General features: G+C 51.0%; 1 protein-coding gene across 1 annotated transcript in view; it reads right to left on the bottom strand.

Annotated features, from left to right (window-relative positions):
* Window positions 1-14,969: 14,969 nt before the first annotated feature.
* Fam207a (family with sequence similarity 207 member A) overlaps window positions 14,970-18,437 on the bottom strand; it is a 29,788-nt gene continuing 26,320 nt past the window's right edge. Inside the window, exons 5-6 of the mRNA XM_036168240.1 lie at window positions 17,611-17,679; window positions 14,970-15,262 (exon numbers count right to left, since the gene is read on the bottom strand). Of these exons, the coding sequence (XP_036024133.1) occupies window positions 15,139-15,262; window positions 17,611-17,679 (193 nt within the window). The 3' untranslated portion in view covers window positions 14,970-15,138. The remainder of the gene's footprint in view (window positions 15,263-17,610; window positions 17,680-18,437) is intronic.

The raw sequence follows: 18,437 nt of genomic DNA on the forward strand, positions 1-18,437 counted from the left end.
GGAACGTGTGACAAGAGCCTTGGCTTCCAGCAGGGATAGGGTAGGCAGTGCCCTACATGGGCAGAGGGAGGTGGGTAGCCAGCTCCATGCCAGTTATGTCAAGTGCACAGTCCTCTGTGGATTTCCTTCCCTTCAGCTGGAGGCACAGCGCTGGCACAGGACACGGAGGCATGCCGCCATCGTGAGCCAAGATGACGCGCACATTTTTCTAGGTGTGTATAGTGGAAACAAAACCAAAATATTAGCACAAGCCTAAGTTTGTTTTACAGCTGCAGTGATCTATGGCAGTACTTGTTTGACTCTGTCTAAACAGCTTGCTCTGTGCTCCCAGCCCCTGTCAGTTTCCTGCCCACTGTCCCCTGGGGCTCCAAGGATAACTAACCTGTTGAGCTGACATCCCAAAGACAGAATCTCCTCAACAACAGATCATCCTAACTATGTCCAGGACCCCCAAGCTCTATTTCCCTCCTGCATGGCTGGGTGTGGAAAAACCCAAGTTAGGTCTGCCACACTTAGGGTCTCCCGGTCTCCAGGGTTGGAGCAGGGCCCAAGGGTGCTCTGACCTCTGAGCATCTGATGGCTCTGGTCCCCTCTCTGGGCTAGAGTAAGAGGCAGGGGGCTCCTGATTCTTGGTAGCACAGTCCCGGCATCAGCCTCCCTGGACAATGACTTCAGTCCAAAGGTCTCACTGAACCAACTCAGCCCCTCAGACACTTGAGTTCCAGGCTGCGAACTTCTTCCTAAACCCAAGGGAAGCCTCTTGGCCAGGAGAAGCTGCTCTGGGGACATCAATGGCAGTGCTCCACAGCACTGTCACCCTCCCAGGAACTCAGCCTAGAAAGAAGTGAGAAACAGGCAGCCATCTGTGTGTGGGAGCTGAGCTCACAGGGCCAGTGACTGACAGGTGTTGACAGACAGCGATCTGCAAACAACTTGAAGCCGGTTTCCCAAGTTAACGCCATCCTCCATCCCACCTTGAGAGAAGCACTCATGTTACAGTAGAAACACCAAAATGTCACATGGCTCAGAGAAAGCAAAGAGCTTCAGCAGAAAGGCAGGAGGGTCAGTGGAGTCTGGGGAAGACCTGGCCAGCGAGTGTGGGGTGCTCAAGGGACAGGTAAGGTTGGTTTATTATACTGGGTGAATGCTACTACACAGGACCCAGCTACGATGACCGCTCAAGCCTCCCTTACACTCACACTTGATGTGACTGTCACACCCCACCTCTCCATGCTCTCTGCTCACAGCTGGCACCAGTGACCATCCTAGCAGCTACCGCTGGCCTTGGGTTTGTTCCTCAGGAGCTGTCTATCTTATTTTATGAAACAGTGTTTTTAAAAAAAAATTTATTTATTTATTATGTATACAGAAGAGGGCGCCAGATCTCATTACAAGTGGTTGTGAGCCACCATGTGGGTGCTGGGAATTGAACTCAGGACCTCTGGAAGAACAGCCAGTGCTCTTAACCTCTGAGCCATCTCTCCAGCCCCGAAACAGTGCTTTTCACTAAGACCTGAGGCTCGCCAACTAAGCCAGGTTGTCTGGCCAGTGAACCCCAGAGATCTGCTCAGCTCTGCCTCCCAAGCACAGAGATTACAAATGCACACCCAGTTTTTTTTTTTTTAATGTATTCTTCTTTCATATATTACATCCTGACAGCAATTTCCCCTCCCTCCTCTCCTCCCAGTAACCCGCCCCCAAACCACTCCTTCTCAGAAAAGGACAGGCCTCCCATGGATATCAACCGAACATGGTATATCAAGTTGCAATAAGACTAGGCACTTCCCCTCATATTAAGGCGGGATGAGGCAACCCAGTGTGAGGAAAAGGGCCCCAAAAGCCGACAAAAGAGTCAGAGACAGCCCCTGTTCCCACTGTTAGGAGTCCCACAAGAGGACCAAGCCAGGGGTTCAGGATTTAGCTCAGTGGTAGAGTGCTTGCCTAGCAAGCGCAAGGCCCTGGGTTCAATCCTCAGTTCCAAAAAAAAAAAAAAAAGCAGATCAAGCCACACAACTGCCACATAAATGCAGAGCTCCTAGGTTGGTCCCATACAGGCTCTCTGGGTGTCAATCCAGTCTCTGTGAACCCCTATGAGCCCAGGTTAGTTGATTCTGTGGGTTTTCTTGTCGTGTCCTTGACCCCTCTGGCTCTGAAAATCCTTCCTCCCTCTGTACACCCAGTTTATTTTTTTAATGGGTTCTGCGGCTCAAATCGGGTCCTTGTGCTTATGTGGCAAGCTCGTTAGTGACTGAGCATGTCCAGCCTGTAGACCACATTTTCTTGATGATGGCTTTCGTGAACACTGTGGCAGGAAGTAAGCATAGCTACTGTGTTGGTTGTGTTAATAGTGCTGTGGTAAACCAGGACCCAAAGCAGCTTGGGGAGGGAAGGGTTTATTTCAGCCTACTGCTCCACATCACAGCCCATCACTGAGGGGAGTCCGGGCAGGAGCCTGGAGACAAGAACGAATGCAAAGGCCATGGATGAGTATTGCTTATTGGCTTGCTCCTCACGGCTTTCTCAGTCTGCTTTCTTATAGCTCCGGGGACCACCAGACTCAAGATGGCACTGTCTACAGTGTGCTGTTCCCTCCCCCATCAATCAAGAAAATGTACCACAGGCTGGCCCACAGGAGACATTTTCTCAACTGAAGTTCCCTTGTCTCAGATGACTCTAGTGTGTCATCATATAAAACAAATCAGCACATCTGCATAGGAGTCTCTGCCTTTAGGTCTATGCCCGGAAGTGGCGCAGCTGGATCTTACGGCTCTACTTTTATTTAGGTTTTTTGTTTGCTTTGAGGAATTTACAACTGACTTCCATAGTGGCTATAGACATCTTCCCCAGCATGCATGTTTGTTTTGCAGTGTGGGGTCTTGAACTCAGGGCCTCAGGCATGCTAGGCTAGTACTATGCTGCTAACCTACACCCCAGGCCACCGTTTCTTGATGCTAGCTGCTGTGACAGACAGATGGAGCCCTGCTTACTAAGAATGACAAACACACTTCATGTATTTATCTATCACCTGCACCACTTCTTTTGAGGACTCTCTGCGGTTCATTTCCCATTGGTTGATCACATCCCTCTTTGGTGTTTGATATTCTCATATATACATATGTTCAGTTATATATTTTGAATCTGAATCCCCTGAGGGGTGAATACATTTCCTCCCTCCCCATGGGCTGTCTCTTCACTCTGGTGACCACTTCCTTTGCTGTGCACTTTTGAGTTTCATGTGATCCCATCTGTCGGCTCTCACTGCTATTCTTGGGCTATTCCAGGGTCACACGGGCAGAGCAAGTACCACTATAAGCACAGTCCTCTTCTGAAAGCTGCTCCATGTGACTCTACCTTGAAGAGTTTTCTCTGCATTTCCTTTAGCAGTTTCACTGTTTGGGATCTTACATCACCGGTACAGGGTATGACATGGGGGTCTAGTTTCTGTCCTCTACATGTGGACAGCCAGCTTTCCTGACACTAATCTGCTGAAGAGGCTGTCTCTTCCCCTGGATGTTTGTGGAATGTTTGCAGAGAACTAGGTGGCTGTTGCTGTCCGAGTTCAGTTCCCTGGTTTACGTGTCTATATCTGTGTCAGGACCATGCTGTTTTTGTATGATGGCTCTACAGTATAATTTGAAATTAGGTATTGCTCTTTTTGCTCAGGATTGCTTTGGCTGTCTGGGGTCTTTTGTGAAGAATGTCACTTTTAGAGGATTGCATTAAATCTATAGATTGATTTGAATAAAACAACAGTTCTTACAATCTGCCAATCCATGAGCATAGGAGCTCTTCCCATCTTCTAGTGGCTTCATCAGTTTTTTTTCTGTCCCATGCTTTATGGTTTTAATTATTAACATCTTTCACTCTTTTGTTTGTTTTCATAAGTGGGTTTGGGTTTTTTAAATATTAAAAGAAATATAATTGTCTGTACGTGTGTGTCAGGAGGTCTGTGCATGTATGAGTACAGGTGCTCATGGAATCCAGAAGAAGACATCAGATCCCTGAGAGCTAGAGGTAAAGGCAGTTGTGAGTTGCCCAACGTGGGTGCTGGGAACTGAACTCGTCCTCTGCAAGAACAGTATGTGCTCCTAACCACTGAGCCATCTCTCCAGCTTCTGCACATAGTCTTTATCAGGTTGAAGAGTGCTATTTCCAGTCTCGGTTCCTTTGGGGCTTTTACCATGAAGGGATGTTGAGCCAACTTTCTGTTGTCTCCAAGTAACAAAAGACACCCACAGGCTGGGAGTCAAAGGATGGAAAACAATCTACCAAGTGAAAAGAGACAGGAGACAATCTGGCTTAGCTCTCCTGATCGCTGATAAAGTCGATTTCAAACCAAAATTAGTAAGACACGACAAAGAAGGCCACCACAGACTAATAATGAAAACAATTCATCTGAGATGTAACAATATAAATACATATGCACCAAATGCTGGAGCTCCCTATATCATAAAAGAAAATACGGGGTTGGGGATTTAGCTCAGTGGTAGAGCCAGCAAGCATAAGGCCCTGGGTTCAGTCCTCAGCTCCGGAAAAATAAATAAATAAATAAATAAATAAATAAATAGAATACTAGTGGACTTAAAAGATCAGGTTGGTCCTAATACAATACCCACTGTCATCTTAGATAGGTTATCCAAACTGTAAATCAGCGAAGGACAATAGATGAAATGGATTTAACAGATGTCCAAAGAGGGCCCTACCCAATAGAAACAATACACATTCTTGTCAGCCATCCATAAAACTATAAAGTCAATCACATTCCAGGCCACAGATTGATTCTTACCAAATACAAAAGGATTTAAAGAATCACTTGTGTTTTACCAGCTCATGGTGCAATAAAAATAGAAATCAACATCCAGAAAGACAACGGAGACGCCACAAACGTGTGGAGACTGAACAATACACTCTTGAGCAACCATTGGGTCGTTGAAGAAAACAGGGGAAATTAAAAGTTACTAGAATCAAATGAAAACACACGCACGATTTTCCAGAACCTCTGAGATACTGTGAGGAGGTTCTAAGAGGAAGTTTGTAGCTATGAGTGACTTAAAAAAATTTTTTTTAAATCAGCACACTCTCAAATAAATAACCCAATGATGCACTTCGAGGTCCTAGAAAAACAAGACCAGTTCAATCCCAAAAGCTGTTGACAGCAAGAAACAATAAAGATCAGGCAGAAATAAATGAGATGGAGACAAATTCAACACAATCCCCTCAAAATCTCAATGACAATCATCCCAGCACTAGAAAAACAATCCTGCATTTCATACAGAAGCAGAAAAGGCACTTCCATAGGTTTAGCAGAACTTAGCAGAAAGCAATGCTGAAGGTAGGGCAATAACTGACCTCAGACTATGCACCAATCCCATAGTAATACAAACAGTGTGGTGCTCACCTGTTTCTATTCCTACTGTTGAGAGAAAACACCCTGGCAAAATCAACCGAAGGGAAGATGGGCTTGCTCTAGCTCACATGTCCAGGGTATGGTCCATCGGCAAGGGCTCAGGAGCTTAAGATAGCTGGTCCTACGGTAAGAAGTAGAGTGAGGTGAATGCATGCTGCTATTCAGCTGGAGAGGGGAAATGGATGTGGGGATGAGCACAGGAGCTAAAAAATCCAATTAAAAAATATTTAAAGAATATTAGGTATGCCAGGCGGTGGTGGCGCACGCCTTTAATCCCAGCACTCAGGAGGCAGAGCCAGGCAGATCTCTGTGAGTTCGAGGCCAGTCTGGGCTACCAAGTGAGTTCCAGGAAAAAGGCACAAAGCTACACAGAGAAACCCTGTCTCGAAAATCCAAAAAAAAAAAAAAAAAGCAAGAACAATAACATAAAAAAATTTTTTTGAAAGCATAATAAAGTAAAAAAAAAAAAAAAAGAAAGAAAGAAAGAAAGAAAGAAAGAAAGAAAGAAAGAAAGAAAGAAAGAAACAGTTAATCAGGCTTCTGTGAAGTCAGGACCAGGATGGTGGTTCTGTATGGTGACCCAGCATGGTGGCCCAACCTAAGACATGGGCGGGTTTGGTTGGTGTGGTTCAGTTAGGCTAGTGTGGCCTATGCATGAATAAGGAGCTGGGCAGTTCAGAACTCAGGGGTCCAGGTGGTGAAGCAGGTGATTCAGAGCAGGGCAGGGTGTGATTGGGATGTGATTAGTGAGGACAGGGTTTGCAGTTTCTGGGGTGAGAAGACCTGGCAATGTTAGGGGCTAGCCTCAGGGGACCCCCAGCTTGATACTGGAATACAGTACAAAGCTTCTTGTCAGCAAGAAGCCACAAGTTCATAAATATCACCTCTCTGCTCAGCCCTGACCAGGCACAAAGCCCAGGGAGTCTCTGCATCCCAGAAATGTCCGACAGGAACAAGAGGATGCAGGTCAGGTCACACACGAGTGGGGAGGACCCAGAGGAGTGCCAGCAGAAGATGCAGGCAGGAGAGGATCCCCTGTGCTCAGCTGGCGACTCTGGGAACACACAGCCCTGCAGTGGAAGGAAATTAATAACCCACTCACTCTGCCAACAGGAAAAATAATAACAGAACACATGATTTTCTCAACAGGCCCCAGAGCAGAATTCAATGAAAGTCCACATCTCTGTGTGACAAAAATGCTCTGCAATTAGGAATAACAGGTTTCGTAACTCTTCTGACGGAGGACAGGTTTAAAAGCAAACACCTACAAGGTACCTGGGAGAGTGTGAGGGTTTGCCCTAAGAAGACACATACTCTTTCACGGCACCACACACACACACACACACACACACACACACACACACACCTTCATTTAGATAGCTGCTGTCTTACAGGTCATTGCCCCTGAGGAGTCCCGAAAGCCTCAAGACTTCACGTTGGGTTAAGGTCCAACATTTGGATGAGGAATGTCTGAAGGGGAAAAGAGGAAAGATCGTCAAGTAAGCCTGGTCCTAGGTCAAGAAGTGCAGGTCAGTGCACACGCCCTTCATGTGAACAGCCAGCAGTGTCCTGGCTTGGCTTCCATGAAGAATACTGGCTGGCTGTTTCCCCATAGCCAGCTCCAGACACAGTAGTCATAATAATGAACAGTGATTCAGAGGGATCCGACAGACATGAGGCCCTCTTGGACATCCTGGTGACTGTTCCACATGTCTGTCCACTGTCCACTGCTAGCATATGCCTCCCAGGTGATCTTCCTGTACTTCATGCCCAGATGGTCACAGCCCAGGGACTTTGGGCCACGTTTACTGTAAAAAGACATTTCACCACAGAGAGTCCTTGTCCCCCAGAAATGCAGGACATAGAGGCAGAGGCACTGGTCTTGAAAGATGTCCATGTCATCAAGGGTTCAGGGACATTCTTGGCGGGGGTGGGGTGGGGTGGGAGATAGGGGTGGGTGAGAGAACAAGGGGCCCACATAGCCAAAAAAGGATCTTCCTGGCATTGGAAGTGGCCTAGATCAGGCTGCAGGCCTTTGAGAATTGGGGGCCACCTGAACACTGCTGAGGAGAAGCCTAGGCCCAGGCTGCCCCATTGCAGACCCATCCCTGCCTGGTTCCCCTGGGTAGACATGGACCTCTCTCAGAGCTGAGCTGTAGGCCTCAGGGCTGAGAACAGAGGGCTCCCAACCCAAGTCACCCAACTGCTGGTCACACTCACTATCATGAGCCCTTCCTGAATCCACGTCTCACTCTGGACATTCATCCCTAGTGAGACTATGTAAGTATTGGGGTCTGGGACCCTCACTGTTGGCAGATCCAACCAGTGGTCCTGGCAGTCCCAGCAGGGGCCCCGAAGGTACTGCTCACTGGGTTCTTTGCTATCCCCACAGCCTGGTGAGCACTACTGTGGCTGGTGTCCCTGGGGCCCAGAGAACCGAGCGATGGACCCAGACTCGATGGTGATTCTGGTGTCTCTGCACTGCAGAGGGGGACATCTGGGCCCTGGAGACACAACAGATCCCAGAGTGACTGATGCTGACCAGCAGCAATGATCAATGGAAGGAAGGTACTGGAGTTTCCAAGCCCCCCCCCCCAAATGCCGCCTCCTGCAGCCCTAAGATGGCATCCCCACCCCACCTCCGGGAGCTCTGAGAGTCAGAGTAATTCCAGTGGTCTCTGGCTGAGCAGGAGGGACAGTGAGCAGCTGAGTCCTTGCTAGAGGCTGGGACATCTAAATAGAACTATCTTCCCTGTGCCCTCTTCAGTGTGCCTCATGGCCTCTACAGCCAGGACTTAGCAAATGGAGGAGACACTGGGGTCTCAGGGAGCCCATGGCGTGGCTTGAATTATCCCTGGGTGCCCATAGCACCTCCTCCAGCACAGTTTACCCTAATCCAGCAATCCTGGCTAGCTGTCCATGGTCAGGGACCCCCAGACCAGCCCTGACCTCCAGGTTCCACACTGGGCCAGAACCCCAAGATAGGAGAGCTCGACCTGCCCAGGACAAGGGCAGGGATTCTTCTTGTCCACATCGGGAAGGCTTGGAGCTGCCTGGCAGTCTTTGAGCACGCAAGAACGGAGACTCCCGCCAAGAAGTACCAGAAGTCAGGCCTGGATCAGCTTTGACAAACTGCATCTGTGTCCAAGAGGCCATCCTGGGCCCTCAAGATGGACCACTTGTTCCTCCAGACTGGCAGGCATCTCATGGGGTGGGGGCTGCTCTGGAACAACTGTTAAGACACCCCCATTCCAGGGACAAGAGCCCCATAGCGCCGGGCTTCAAGGTTCAGAAGGGTTAGAGCAGTTCCACATTCGTCCCCTGGCCCCTTGGATATTGCTTGTGCGGCCTGGTGTCTGCTGTATGGCCTTTGGCTTTGGCCATATTCAGCTAGTCTCTCTTGTCACTAGAACAACTTGCCTTTGGACATCTACCCTTCAGTCTGGGGCATGAGGGAACATAGTTCCACAGACAGATGGGCATTCTCCCCACAGCTTCTAGGACAGCCCAGGGACAGTCACTGTTCCTGCTGGACATTTCCTGTCCACTCGCCCAGCCAGTCTGTGAGCTCAGCAGATGTAAAACACATCTTGCCAGGGACCAGCTCCCTCACTAGAGCTAAGTTAGACCAGAGACTGTGCAAGGACAGTGGGTGTGGACAGCTCCTGAGGATGTCCCCCACTTAGATAAGTTGTGGCCACCAAGTAAGACTTGGGGCTGTAGTTTGGACCTCCTGACCACCAGGTGGGTTGCGAAGTATAGGATATAGGCCTGGTTAGTCAAGGCCAGGTACCCTGGGCCCCTAACCTCACCCCCTAGCCAGAGTCCCCTGAGCTCCCCACTCCCAGCTATGGTTTCTTCTTTCACCTGACTCTACCACACTGTACCTGAGGCATCTTTCACCCCACCCCCTCATTTCCCATGATGTCAGCAAGCACAGGCGTCAGGAAGATGGGGTGTCCCTAAAGGCTGTTTAAAACCCACAAGTCAGGAAACCAGGTTCCTGTAGTGGACATGGACCTGGAGAGTGTCTATCTTCTGAGTTATGGGTTGGTGACCATCAGTGCCCTTGGCTCAAGGGAACAGTCCCTTCCTGGCATCTAGAATATGACTTACCTCTGTGATGATGATTATAGAGTCCCCTGAGCACCAGCAGGCCCAGGCTCACAGTCTCCTTGTTGTCTGTGGCCAAGGACAAGTCATATGGTAGGCTGGGTACCTTCTCCCCAAAGCAGAGGGTAAGGTGGTCTCTGCTGGTAGGACTTCCTTCTTCTTGGCTCTCCCAGTTACCTAGCCTCCCCCAACCTGGGAAGCATATGTAGCCCAGCCTTGGCCAGTGCAGAGCGAGTGGATCTCTGGGAAAGCCATCGCAATGGAACAGTGTAACATTTCTTGTTCCCCTTTACCATTTTCCCTCTGCCGGGTTCCTTCCTGCCCAGAAAGAATGTGAATATGATCGCTGGGGCTTTTGCATCTGCCTTAACATGACATGTATGGGGCTGATATCCCGGCCTGCGGCTGACAGTGGGCAACCCTCCAAATTTCTCATTGACAGGAGGCCACACTGCACTTGAGGCACCAGATTGATGTGTGGGTTTCAAGCAGCTTGTACCAAAAGACTGGTAGCTGACCAATGGCATCTCGTGCTTCCTTGGAACCCCTGAATGGAGGACATCTCAGCCTGTTTGTAATTCAAATACCACGGGCCAGTGTCCTGTCCCTAGGCAGCCTAGGGTGTGTCCCTGATCCTCTGGAAAGAAGAGCACAGGGCCTAGGCTCTGATCAATCACCTGCCCTCCTGACTTGGGGTCTCAGGGCAGCTACTCAACCTTCCTCTTCAAGATTTCCTCTGTATCTCCCAGAATGCTCTGTGTTCTTCCTGCTTCCTGAAGGGCTTGTTAACACTCAGAAAACATGGCTGTCCACAGGTGAGGCCAGGCAGATAGTGGAATGAATGGGGCAGAGTCCGAGGGGAGCAGGCCCTGAGGACAGGCAGGAAGTATAGGAGCTGGTGGCTGAACTACAGGGCGTGTGGGGAGCCACTCCAAAGGGAAGATGGAAGTTGTTTCTTCCTATAGGCCCAACCTACGGCTGAGTTCCTGACGGGAAACCAGAAGCCAAGAATACCAGCAGTAAGGACTACCGGGTGTGGGAGGGGCTCTGCTAGCCAGAAACTTCACTCAGGAACCTCTCCCCAGGTTTCCTTGTTCTGAGAACCCTGCTATCACACAGCATATAGCCGCTAACTGGGGAAGGACAGGGGACTCAGGGTCCCAGCATGAGATATATGTGGCAAGTGAATCCAATTACTCAACCCAAGGCCTCAAACTGCTTCAAAACACCCAAGGGAGCCTAGACATGTATTACTCACCCTGTCCTCGGCTGTCGTAACTGGGGACAGGGTCCACACCACCTCCAGGCAGTAGCCTGTCTATAGACTGAGATTAGAGAAGAGCAGGGGCCTGCTGCTCCTGATTCATTAACCAACTTCCCACACACACTCATCCATCACTATCTTCAAAGAGGACAATGATTAGTAACTCCTCCCCACTAGACTAGAACAAGGTCCCTAGGACAGCTTCAAACACTGACACAGATGTCTCCTGCAGCCTGTATACCTGCGTATCTATACCTGTGAGTGTGTACGCTGTGTGTGTATGTCGTGAGCCTGCACATGTGCACCCCGCGTGTGGTGTGACTGCACCTGTGTGTGGAGTTGTTCAACCTCTGACCCTGCAGGAGAGGACAGGCTGCCCTGTCTGCCTGAGGCCCAGTGCTGTCGCTGTGGTATCAAGGGCTTTGCTACCTGTGCCTCACACACCTGAACCACAGGTATCAGGTCGAGTAAGGAATGGGAGAGCTGAAGGAGAGGGCAGCCCCTGGCCAAGAGGCAGGGAGCTCAGCACTCAGGCTGGGTGGGTCAGGAGGGAGGCTCCCCCCACAGACCTCAGTTTCCCCTGCTGTGGCCTTCTCTTTCAGATAGTCTGGACTACAGGGACAAGGAGGCCATTTGTACTCCATAGGGATGACAGACACTCCTTGGCCTTTGAGTCTGTGAGACTATGAAGAAAATTTTAGATTCGGAAATACAATTGTCAATTTTTTTTTCCCCCTCCGAGACAAAGTTTCTCTGTGTAGCTTTGCACCTTTCCTGGAACTCACTCTGTAGACCAGGCTGGCCTCGAACTCACACAGATCCGCCAGCCTCTGCCTCCCGAGTGCTGGGATTAAAGGCGTGCGCCACCACTGCCCGGCACAATTGTCAATTTTTAAAAAAGTTTACTAGAAATGGTTAACTTTCAATGTTGTAGCAGTCTTAATCCTGAGGTGGATTGAATCCATGCTAAGATGGTCGTATAACTGTTAGATTCGGAAGAAAAACACTCTGAACTGGGGCTCTACTTAAAATAAGGTAGGTGGGGGCAGACGAGATGGCTCAGTGGTGAGGAGCACTGGCTGATCTTACAGTGGACCCGAGTTCAGTTCCCAGCACCCACAGGGCAGCTCCCAACCATCTGTAACTCTAGTTCCAGGGAATCTGACACCCTCTTCTGAACCCCACAGGCACCAAGCACACTATACTTGTTAAGACAGGGTCTTGCTGTGTAGCCCGGGCTGGCCTCAAACTTGTGGCAAACCTCCTGCCTCAGCCTACTGAGTGTTGGGATCACAGGTGTCCCACCTGACTCCACATACCCAACTACATCTGCAATGACTCCATTTCCAAATTTGCCTACTCTTGACTCTTTCAGGAGTACCAAGTTTCTCAGAAGAGGACACTGGTCTTGGCATCTGGGCACCTGCGTTTTAGCATTTCATGAGCAGTGTGTGGAACCCCACTGGGTTGAGAGGTGAGGTAACCCTGATGCTGGAGAGCCAGGGGCCTGGGAGAGTGATCTAGCAGCCCAAGAGTGCAGCTGAGGCCAGGGCCTCCATCTGCTGCATGCTGTACACACACCTATGCAGTGTGCCCTTGGTTTTATACTAGCTGTTTCTTTTCCCACGGGCTGGAAGCCAGGGACAGTGGGTAGAGGGCACTTTATGTGCCCCATCATTAGATGAATGGGTGATGGAATAAATGGGTAGCGGGCGCTTCACCTTTCAAACTGCCCACAGCCTCCCTCTGCTCAGGAGCCCTTTTCTGCTGCCAGGGCCACGGTAATCTAGACCTCATTTGGTTATGTTAGGTGAAGGAAGAGACTCCAGGAGGCTTGATCTGAATGGAGGGTGCTGGGATGTGTGAGACACAGGCATATTCGTGACTCCCAGGCTGTGCAGCAGCCCGGGCCGACACCCCACAGGCTTCTGTGCTGCTTAGAAGCCAAGTGTTGAATAAACACCAGGCACGTTTCTTCAGGAATGTTCCCCGAACAGCGATAACATCACCCTGAGACACTGGGAAGAGCTGGCTGCTGCCCAGGCCTTGTCTATATGTGGCTTCTGAACACGGCCTGGCGGCTGTGGGCAGGGAGGGCCCCAGCCTCCCGGTTCTCAGACACCCCCATGGCCTGTTTCCAGGGAGCACTATCAGCGTGTGCTTCCAGGATGCTGTACAGCCAGCTGGCTGTGGTGATAGCAGGCCCAGGCCAGCCTCCACATGCTCTTTGAAGTCACTCTTGCGTCTGGCCTGAGCCCTAGCCCTGAGACCACCTACCTTATTTCTTTTAAACATGTATTTTTATCTTATGTGGCTGGGTGTTTTGCTTGCATGTACATCTGTGCATCACGCGTGTGCCACCATGTGCTTGTACCAGGGCTGCCTCCTGCTGTCTCCTGTTCCCACTGTCTGATTACCTCAACCTTTCCTTGGTGGCAGCCCAGTGTATCCTGAGCAGAGTGTGGCTGGAGAAGCCAGGCTCCACCTCAGAGAGGGAAGGACCAAGGCACTGCTGTGCGCCAGGGTCGTTTCATCCACTATGTAACTTTCAAATCAGCACCCAAACCAGGGAATTGTACGTTTTCACAGAAATGTTTTGCCATGTAATTCATTCTATAAAGAGTAGGAACTACAAAAACAGCAAACTCCCATCATCCATGCAGAGAACTGCTTCCTTGGGATCTGCCTTCTGCGTCCACCCACATGACCATGTTTTGTCTGAAGTGACACGGGGCACTCATAGCTGACAGACCCCCGAGTGCCCATGGGGTCTAGTCTCTGGCCAGCTGAGCGCAGCTCTGCTCTTAGACACACGCTCATCTCAGGCCACTTGTCTGCAGCAATTCTGAGGCAGACTCAGTGATAGCTGCTTGACTCTTCTCCTGCTCAGGCCACCTAAGTGTCCTCTGCTGGGCTGGCCCTGACCGGCTGCAACTGCCCTGTACCTGATGCTGGCCTGTGGAATGCTCTCCCGAGTAGGACCCTGAAGGGTGGTCCCAGGTTCGGCGGCAGGCATCTTGAAAAGGTGCTATGCGTGGCTAGACTGGAGTCATTTCAAGTCGCAGCACAGGAGCCTCAGTACAGAGTGTGATGAAGACAGGAAACCTTCCAAGTCGCACCAGCCACACTGGACAGCACTCACACCACAGGCAGATTTAGGCACATGCGGTTTCTCTTAGTGAGAACCTATCTCCCCCAGCAAGCCAGCCCCAGTGTCTCAGTAGATGGCTGAAGTGGCCTCTGATGACGGGAACTTGAGTCTGTGTCAGGCCTGGTCACTTTTTGTTTAAATTTATTTACTTATTTGGTTTCTTGAGACAAGGCTTCTCTGTGTAGCTCTGGCTGTCCTAGAACTTGCTCTGCAAACCAGACTGGGCTTGAACTCAGAAATCTGCCTGCCTCTGCCACCCCCAACTTAGGCCTATTCACTCTTATCCACTTCCATTCACCAAGTGATCTATGGTTCTATACCAGGACTGGGGGCCTCATCTGTTCTGCCCAAAGGGCCCAGGCTCCACTGCTGCTGACCCCCACTCATGGGAGCTGGGAACCAATGAGGATGGGGCCTGAGCATGTGGGTACCCCTGTAAAGGCAGTGGGGGTGAGGAGTCACATCAACCTCTCCCAGATATAAGCTGGGACATGGGTCAGTTGGATGACGGGACCTGTGGGTGCTGCGCTCCCCTTTCACATCCTGAGAACCCATTAATGCCTGACACAAGTCCACTTTGCCACCCAGCCAGGCGATGACAGAGCTGGGCCTGTTCTGCCTCCAGGCAGGACCACCTGCTTCCCTGGTCACAGTAGTAAACGGCAGCAAGGAGCCTGGGCTGAGAGAGGCCAAAGCCACAAGAAGGTGTGGCCTGGATGAAGGCAGAGGATGTGAGGAGCAAGGTGGCCAGCTGGGGTGCCCTGCTGTGACCAGGATCCCAAATAGAGCTGGGGAAGAGTGCCGAGGTCTCAGGGATGGAGCTACTTGACAGGTTCCCAGTTTCACACTGGTGCAGCCCCTGCAAATCCTCACATGACCAACCACTCCAACTCTGCCCCTCTAGCTGGGGACCCTGGGTTTGTTCTGCAGAGGACCAGGACAGCTGTACCAGGGTCAGCTCAGCCTTGAAAATGCAGGAGCAGCTGACTCCAAGTGGGAAGGGCAGCCACAGAAGGGCTCCAGGCCACGGAAGCCACAGTCCATAAGTCACTTTATTTGTCCTCATCAGCAGCTCTTCCTTCCCCCTCCCTAGGTCTCAAGACTGGTTAGGCGGCCACATAGGTACAGAACAGGGCTCAAGAGCTGCTGGCACCTCTACCCACACGTGAGTCCTCCGGATCTCAATGGCACACACTGTCCTGGTCAGAGCTGTTCGCCACCTTCCAGTTGCATCTGGTGGGCCAGCTGCCGCCCGATGGCCAGCAGGGGACTGGCTCTGTAGGATGGGCTGGCCAGCAGCTCCCGAAACCGGGTCCTTTCTTCCTCACTAAAAGAATGGAAAGCAGAAGTCAGCCCGGGGAGAACAAGAACCCCCCAGGATGATGCACATGACAGGCCCAGGCCTAAGGCTACAACAGACAGCAGGGGCCCAGAGTAAGCATAAGTACAGTGCCAGGGCCCCCGGGAGGCAAGGGCACATGGCTGCTGAGTGAGCATCAACCTCGGGTGGGGTCACCCTCCCAGTGGGTCTAAGAGGGATTTGCTAAGGGCTGCTGCCAAGGCAGAGGCTGACGAACAGGGAGCAGTGGCCGTCACATGCCCTGAAGACAGCCTTATATAAGAGGTGCCTTTCCCTCCAAATAGCCCAAAATAGATGTGCACCGGAGAGCTCTGAGCGATGGGACAGACACAGCGATGGACACAGGCAGCTCGGGGGCCTAGGCTCCTTAGTGGTCCTGTCTCCCAGACATGCTGGATCCTTGGCTGTCAGGTCCCCCCATCCTTTCTCTCCCCTCTCCCCCAGCATGGCCTCCTTCAGTAGAGCCTGGAGACACCAGCCTGTGCTGCTTCCAAAGGCAATGTCCGTCAACAGACACGGTGTGGTAGTTTGAATGAAAATGGCCCCATAGGCTCATGTCTGAATTTCTGGTGGAACTACCTGGGAAAGATTAGGTGTGGCCTTGCCGGAGGAGGCATGTCACTGGGGGTGGGCTTTGGGGTTTTAAAAACCCACACCAGGCTCAGTCTCTCTTTTTCGCTACCTACTGCCTGTGGATCAAGATGTAAAGCTGCCCCAGCACCATGCCTGTCTGCTCCCCACCTTGATGACCGTGGACTAAGCCTCTGAAACTGTAAACAGGCCCCCAATTAGATGCTTCCTTTTATGAGCTGCCTTGGTCATGGTGTCTCTTCCCAGCAATACAAGAATGACTGAGACAGATGGAGAGGATGCTGGAGTGCAGCAACAGAGGAAGCTGTAGGGATGGGGCATCCTGGCAGGTAGAGCTTCTGCTCGTCCCAGACATGGTGCAGAGGGAGCTGCCCTGGTCCAGGCTAGGCTATAGCAGAGGCACAGGGAGGAGTGACTGCCAGAGATCAGACACTCGGATGGATGGATGGATGGACGGATGGATGGATGGACGGATGGATGGATGGATGCTTGCCTGGCAGGAGCTGTCTATACTAGCTGCCTTCAGACAAAGCTGTTCATAAGAGAGGGAAACAAGAAAGACACACACAAGCCCAAAAGAAGTCAAGTGAAGATAGATTAAGAGGTGTGGAAGAGCCCTGAGGCTGAGAACTGGGAGTCAGCCTACAGGAAGGAATGGGGCTAGCGGGGCTACCGCCTGGCTCTGGAATTCATTCTAGCTGCTCAGAAGGCTGACACAGGGGGATAGCAACTGCAAGGCCTGCCCTGGTCAGAGAGAGCGAGTTCAAGACTAGCCTGGGTAACTTAGTAAGAACCTACCTCAAAAACAAGAGCCGGGCGGTGGTGGCGCACGCCTTTAATCCTAACACTTGGGAAGCAGAGCCAAGTGGATCTCTGTGAGTTCGAGGCCAGCCTGGTCTACATAGCAAGTTCCAGAACAGCCAAGGGTATACACAGAGAAAAACTCTGTCTCAAAAAATGAAAACAAACAAAACAAAATCACAAACAAACAAACGAACATAGGAAACAGGATGTATCTTAGCAGTGGCGCTCAGTACGTATGAGGCTCTGGGTACAATTCCCAGTACTGGGAAGAGAGGTGAGGCTGTAAAATTCAATACAAATTTCCCAAACCAAGAGTAATCATTAAAAGACTTTAACCTATACCCTGAAAGGACTCGAAGAGCTTCAGGAAAAACTGACACAGAACACTCAACACCACTAAACAACAGAGGTTCTATATAGACAAGGCAAAACATCACTCTGGAAACAAAAACAAAACAAAACAAAAAACCAACCAAACAAACAAACAAATGTGTGGGTGTGAGATTCAGGCTGCCTCAGAGTCCCCCAAAGCCAGCACACCACTGCAGCCAAGTCTGCAGAGGCTAAAAAATCGGAGCCAAGAATCTCATGGCCAAGCTCACATCTTAGAACAATGTCAGTGACCAACAGGCCAATCCTGCTAATTTAGGGACAAGGTGTGGGGGATATGTGTGTCTAACCCACCATCCCAGAGGCCCAGGGAGACTAAGTTCCACACACCAGACGCCACTCCCTGGAAGCACTCCAGACAGGCGCCCAATGCCTAACTACAGGACATAAAGTTCTTGGTCCCCAAAAATGTCTCCCATCTGGAGTCACAAGGACAGAGAAGAGAGTGGGAGGCTTGGGGTGGGGTGGGGTGGGGGGAGTGCAGATGAGGAGATCAGGAAGACGGCCCTGGTCGGCAGGGCTGTACTCACAGGAGCTGCTGTCGCTGGGCTGCGCTCATCCGGCGAAGCTCCACTGGCCTGGGCTTGCTGGTCACTCTGCTGTGGACAGAGAGAATCCAAGTCAGTCTGACACCACATCTCACTAGAAAATTTGTCTCTGTGGTGCCCCTGGTGTCTATACCACTAGGAGTTCACGAGTTCCACACTGTACACTGGCTGTGGAGATTAGATCTAGATGAGCCACTCACCTGGCTACCATATCTGGAGTTGACAATCACAGTATCTAGGGGCTTTTCTTACTCCCTAAGGCTCCCATGTGATACAGAAAAGACTATCATCCCATGAAAACACATCACATTTGGACCCCGAGTCTGCCACCTGCCCAACCTGAGTGGAGAAGCCTTCTAGGCGACAGCCTACCCTGGACTCCACTAACTCTAAAAACATAGCACTCCCGACAAGACACAAATGCCTGACATCTGTCACTTCTCACTTCTGATGAGAGAAGAAACGTATGTAGCAGCTGCCTTCCAATGTGACCTTAGGAGTCAGAAACAAACCTCATGTCTGCCCTACAGATGTCAAAGTTCACCGAGGGACCTTCTGGGCCAAGAGGGTCTTGCCTGCCGACCCCCAGACAAGGGTAATCTGAGAAGATTCTCAGGGTCTTCCACGCTACCACACTGGGTCTGACATGGTGGGTAAGTTTGAGAGCCCAGGGTTCGGTGCCAGGCAGCATTCCTGCAGATTACCAGGAACTGATTCAATCTTTGGGAGGGCAGCAGAAGCATGCCCACTCACCAGCAAGGGACCTGGGAGGGGAGAGGGAGATCCCAGAGCTCACCACCTGACAAGAT

Source organism: Onychomys torridus, chromosome 18 (genome assembly GCF_903995425.1).
Source record: "Onychomys torridus chromosome 18, mOncTor1.1, whole genome shotgun sequence".
In the NCBI taxonomy this organism is placed as follows: domain Eukaryota; kingdom Metazoa; phylum Chordata; class Mammalia; order Rodentia; family Cricetidae; genus Onychomys; species Onychomys torridus.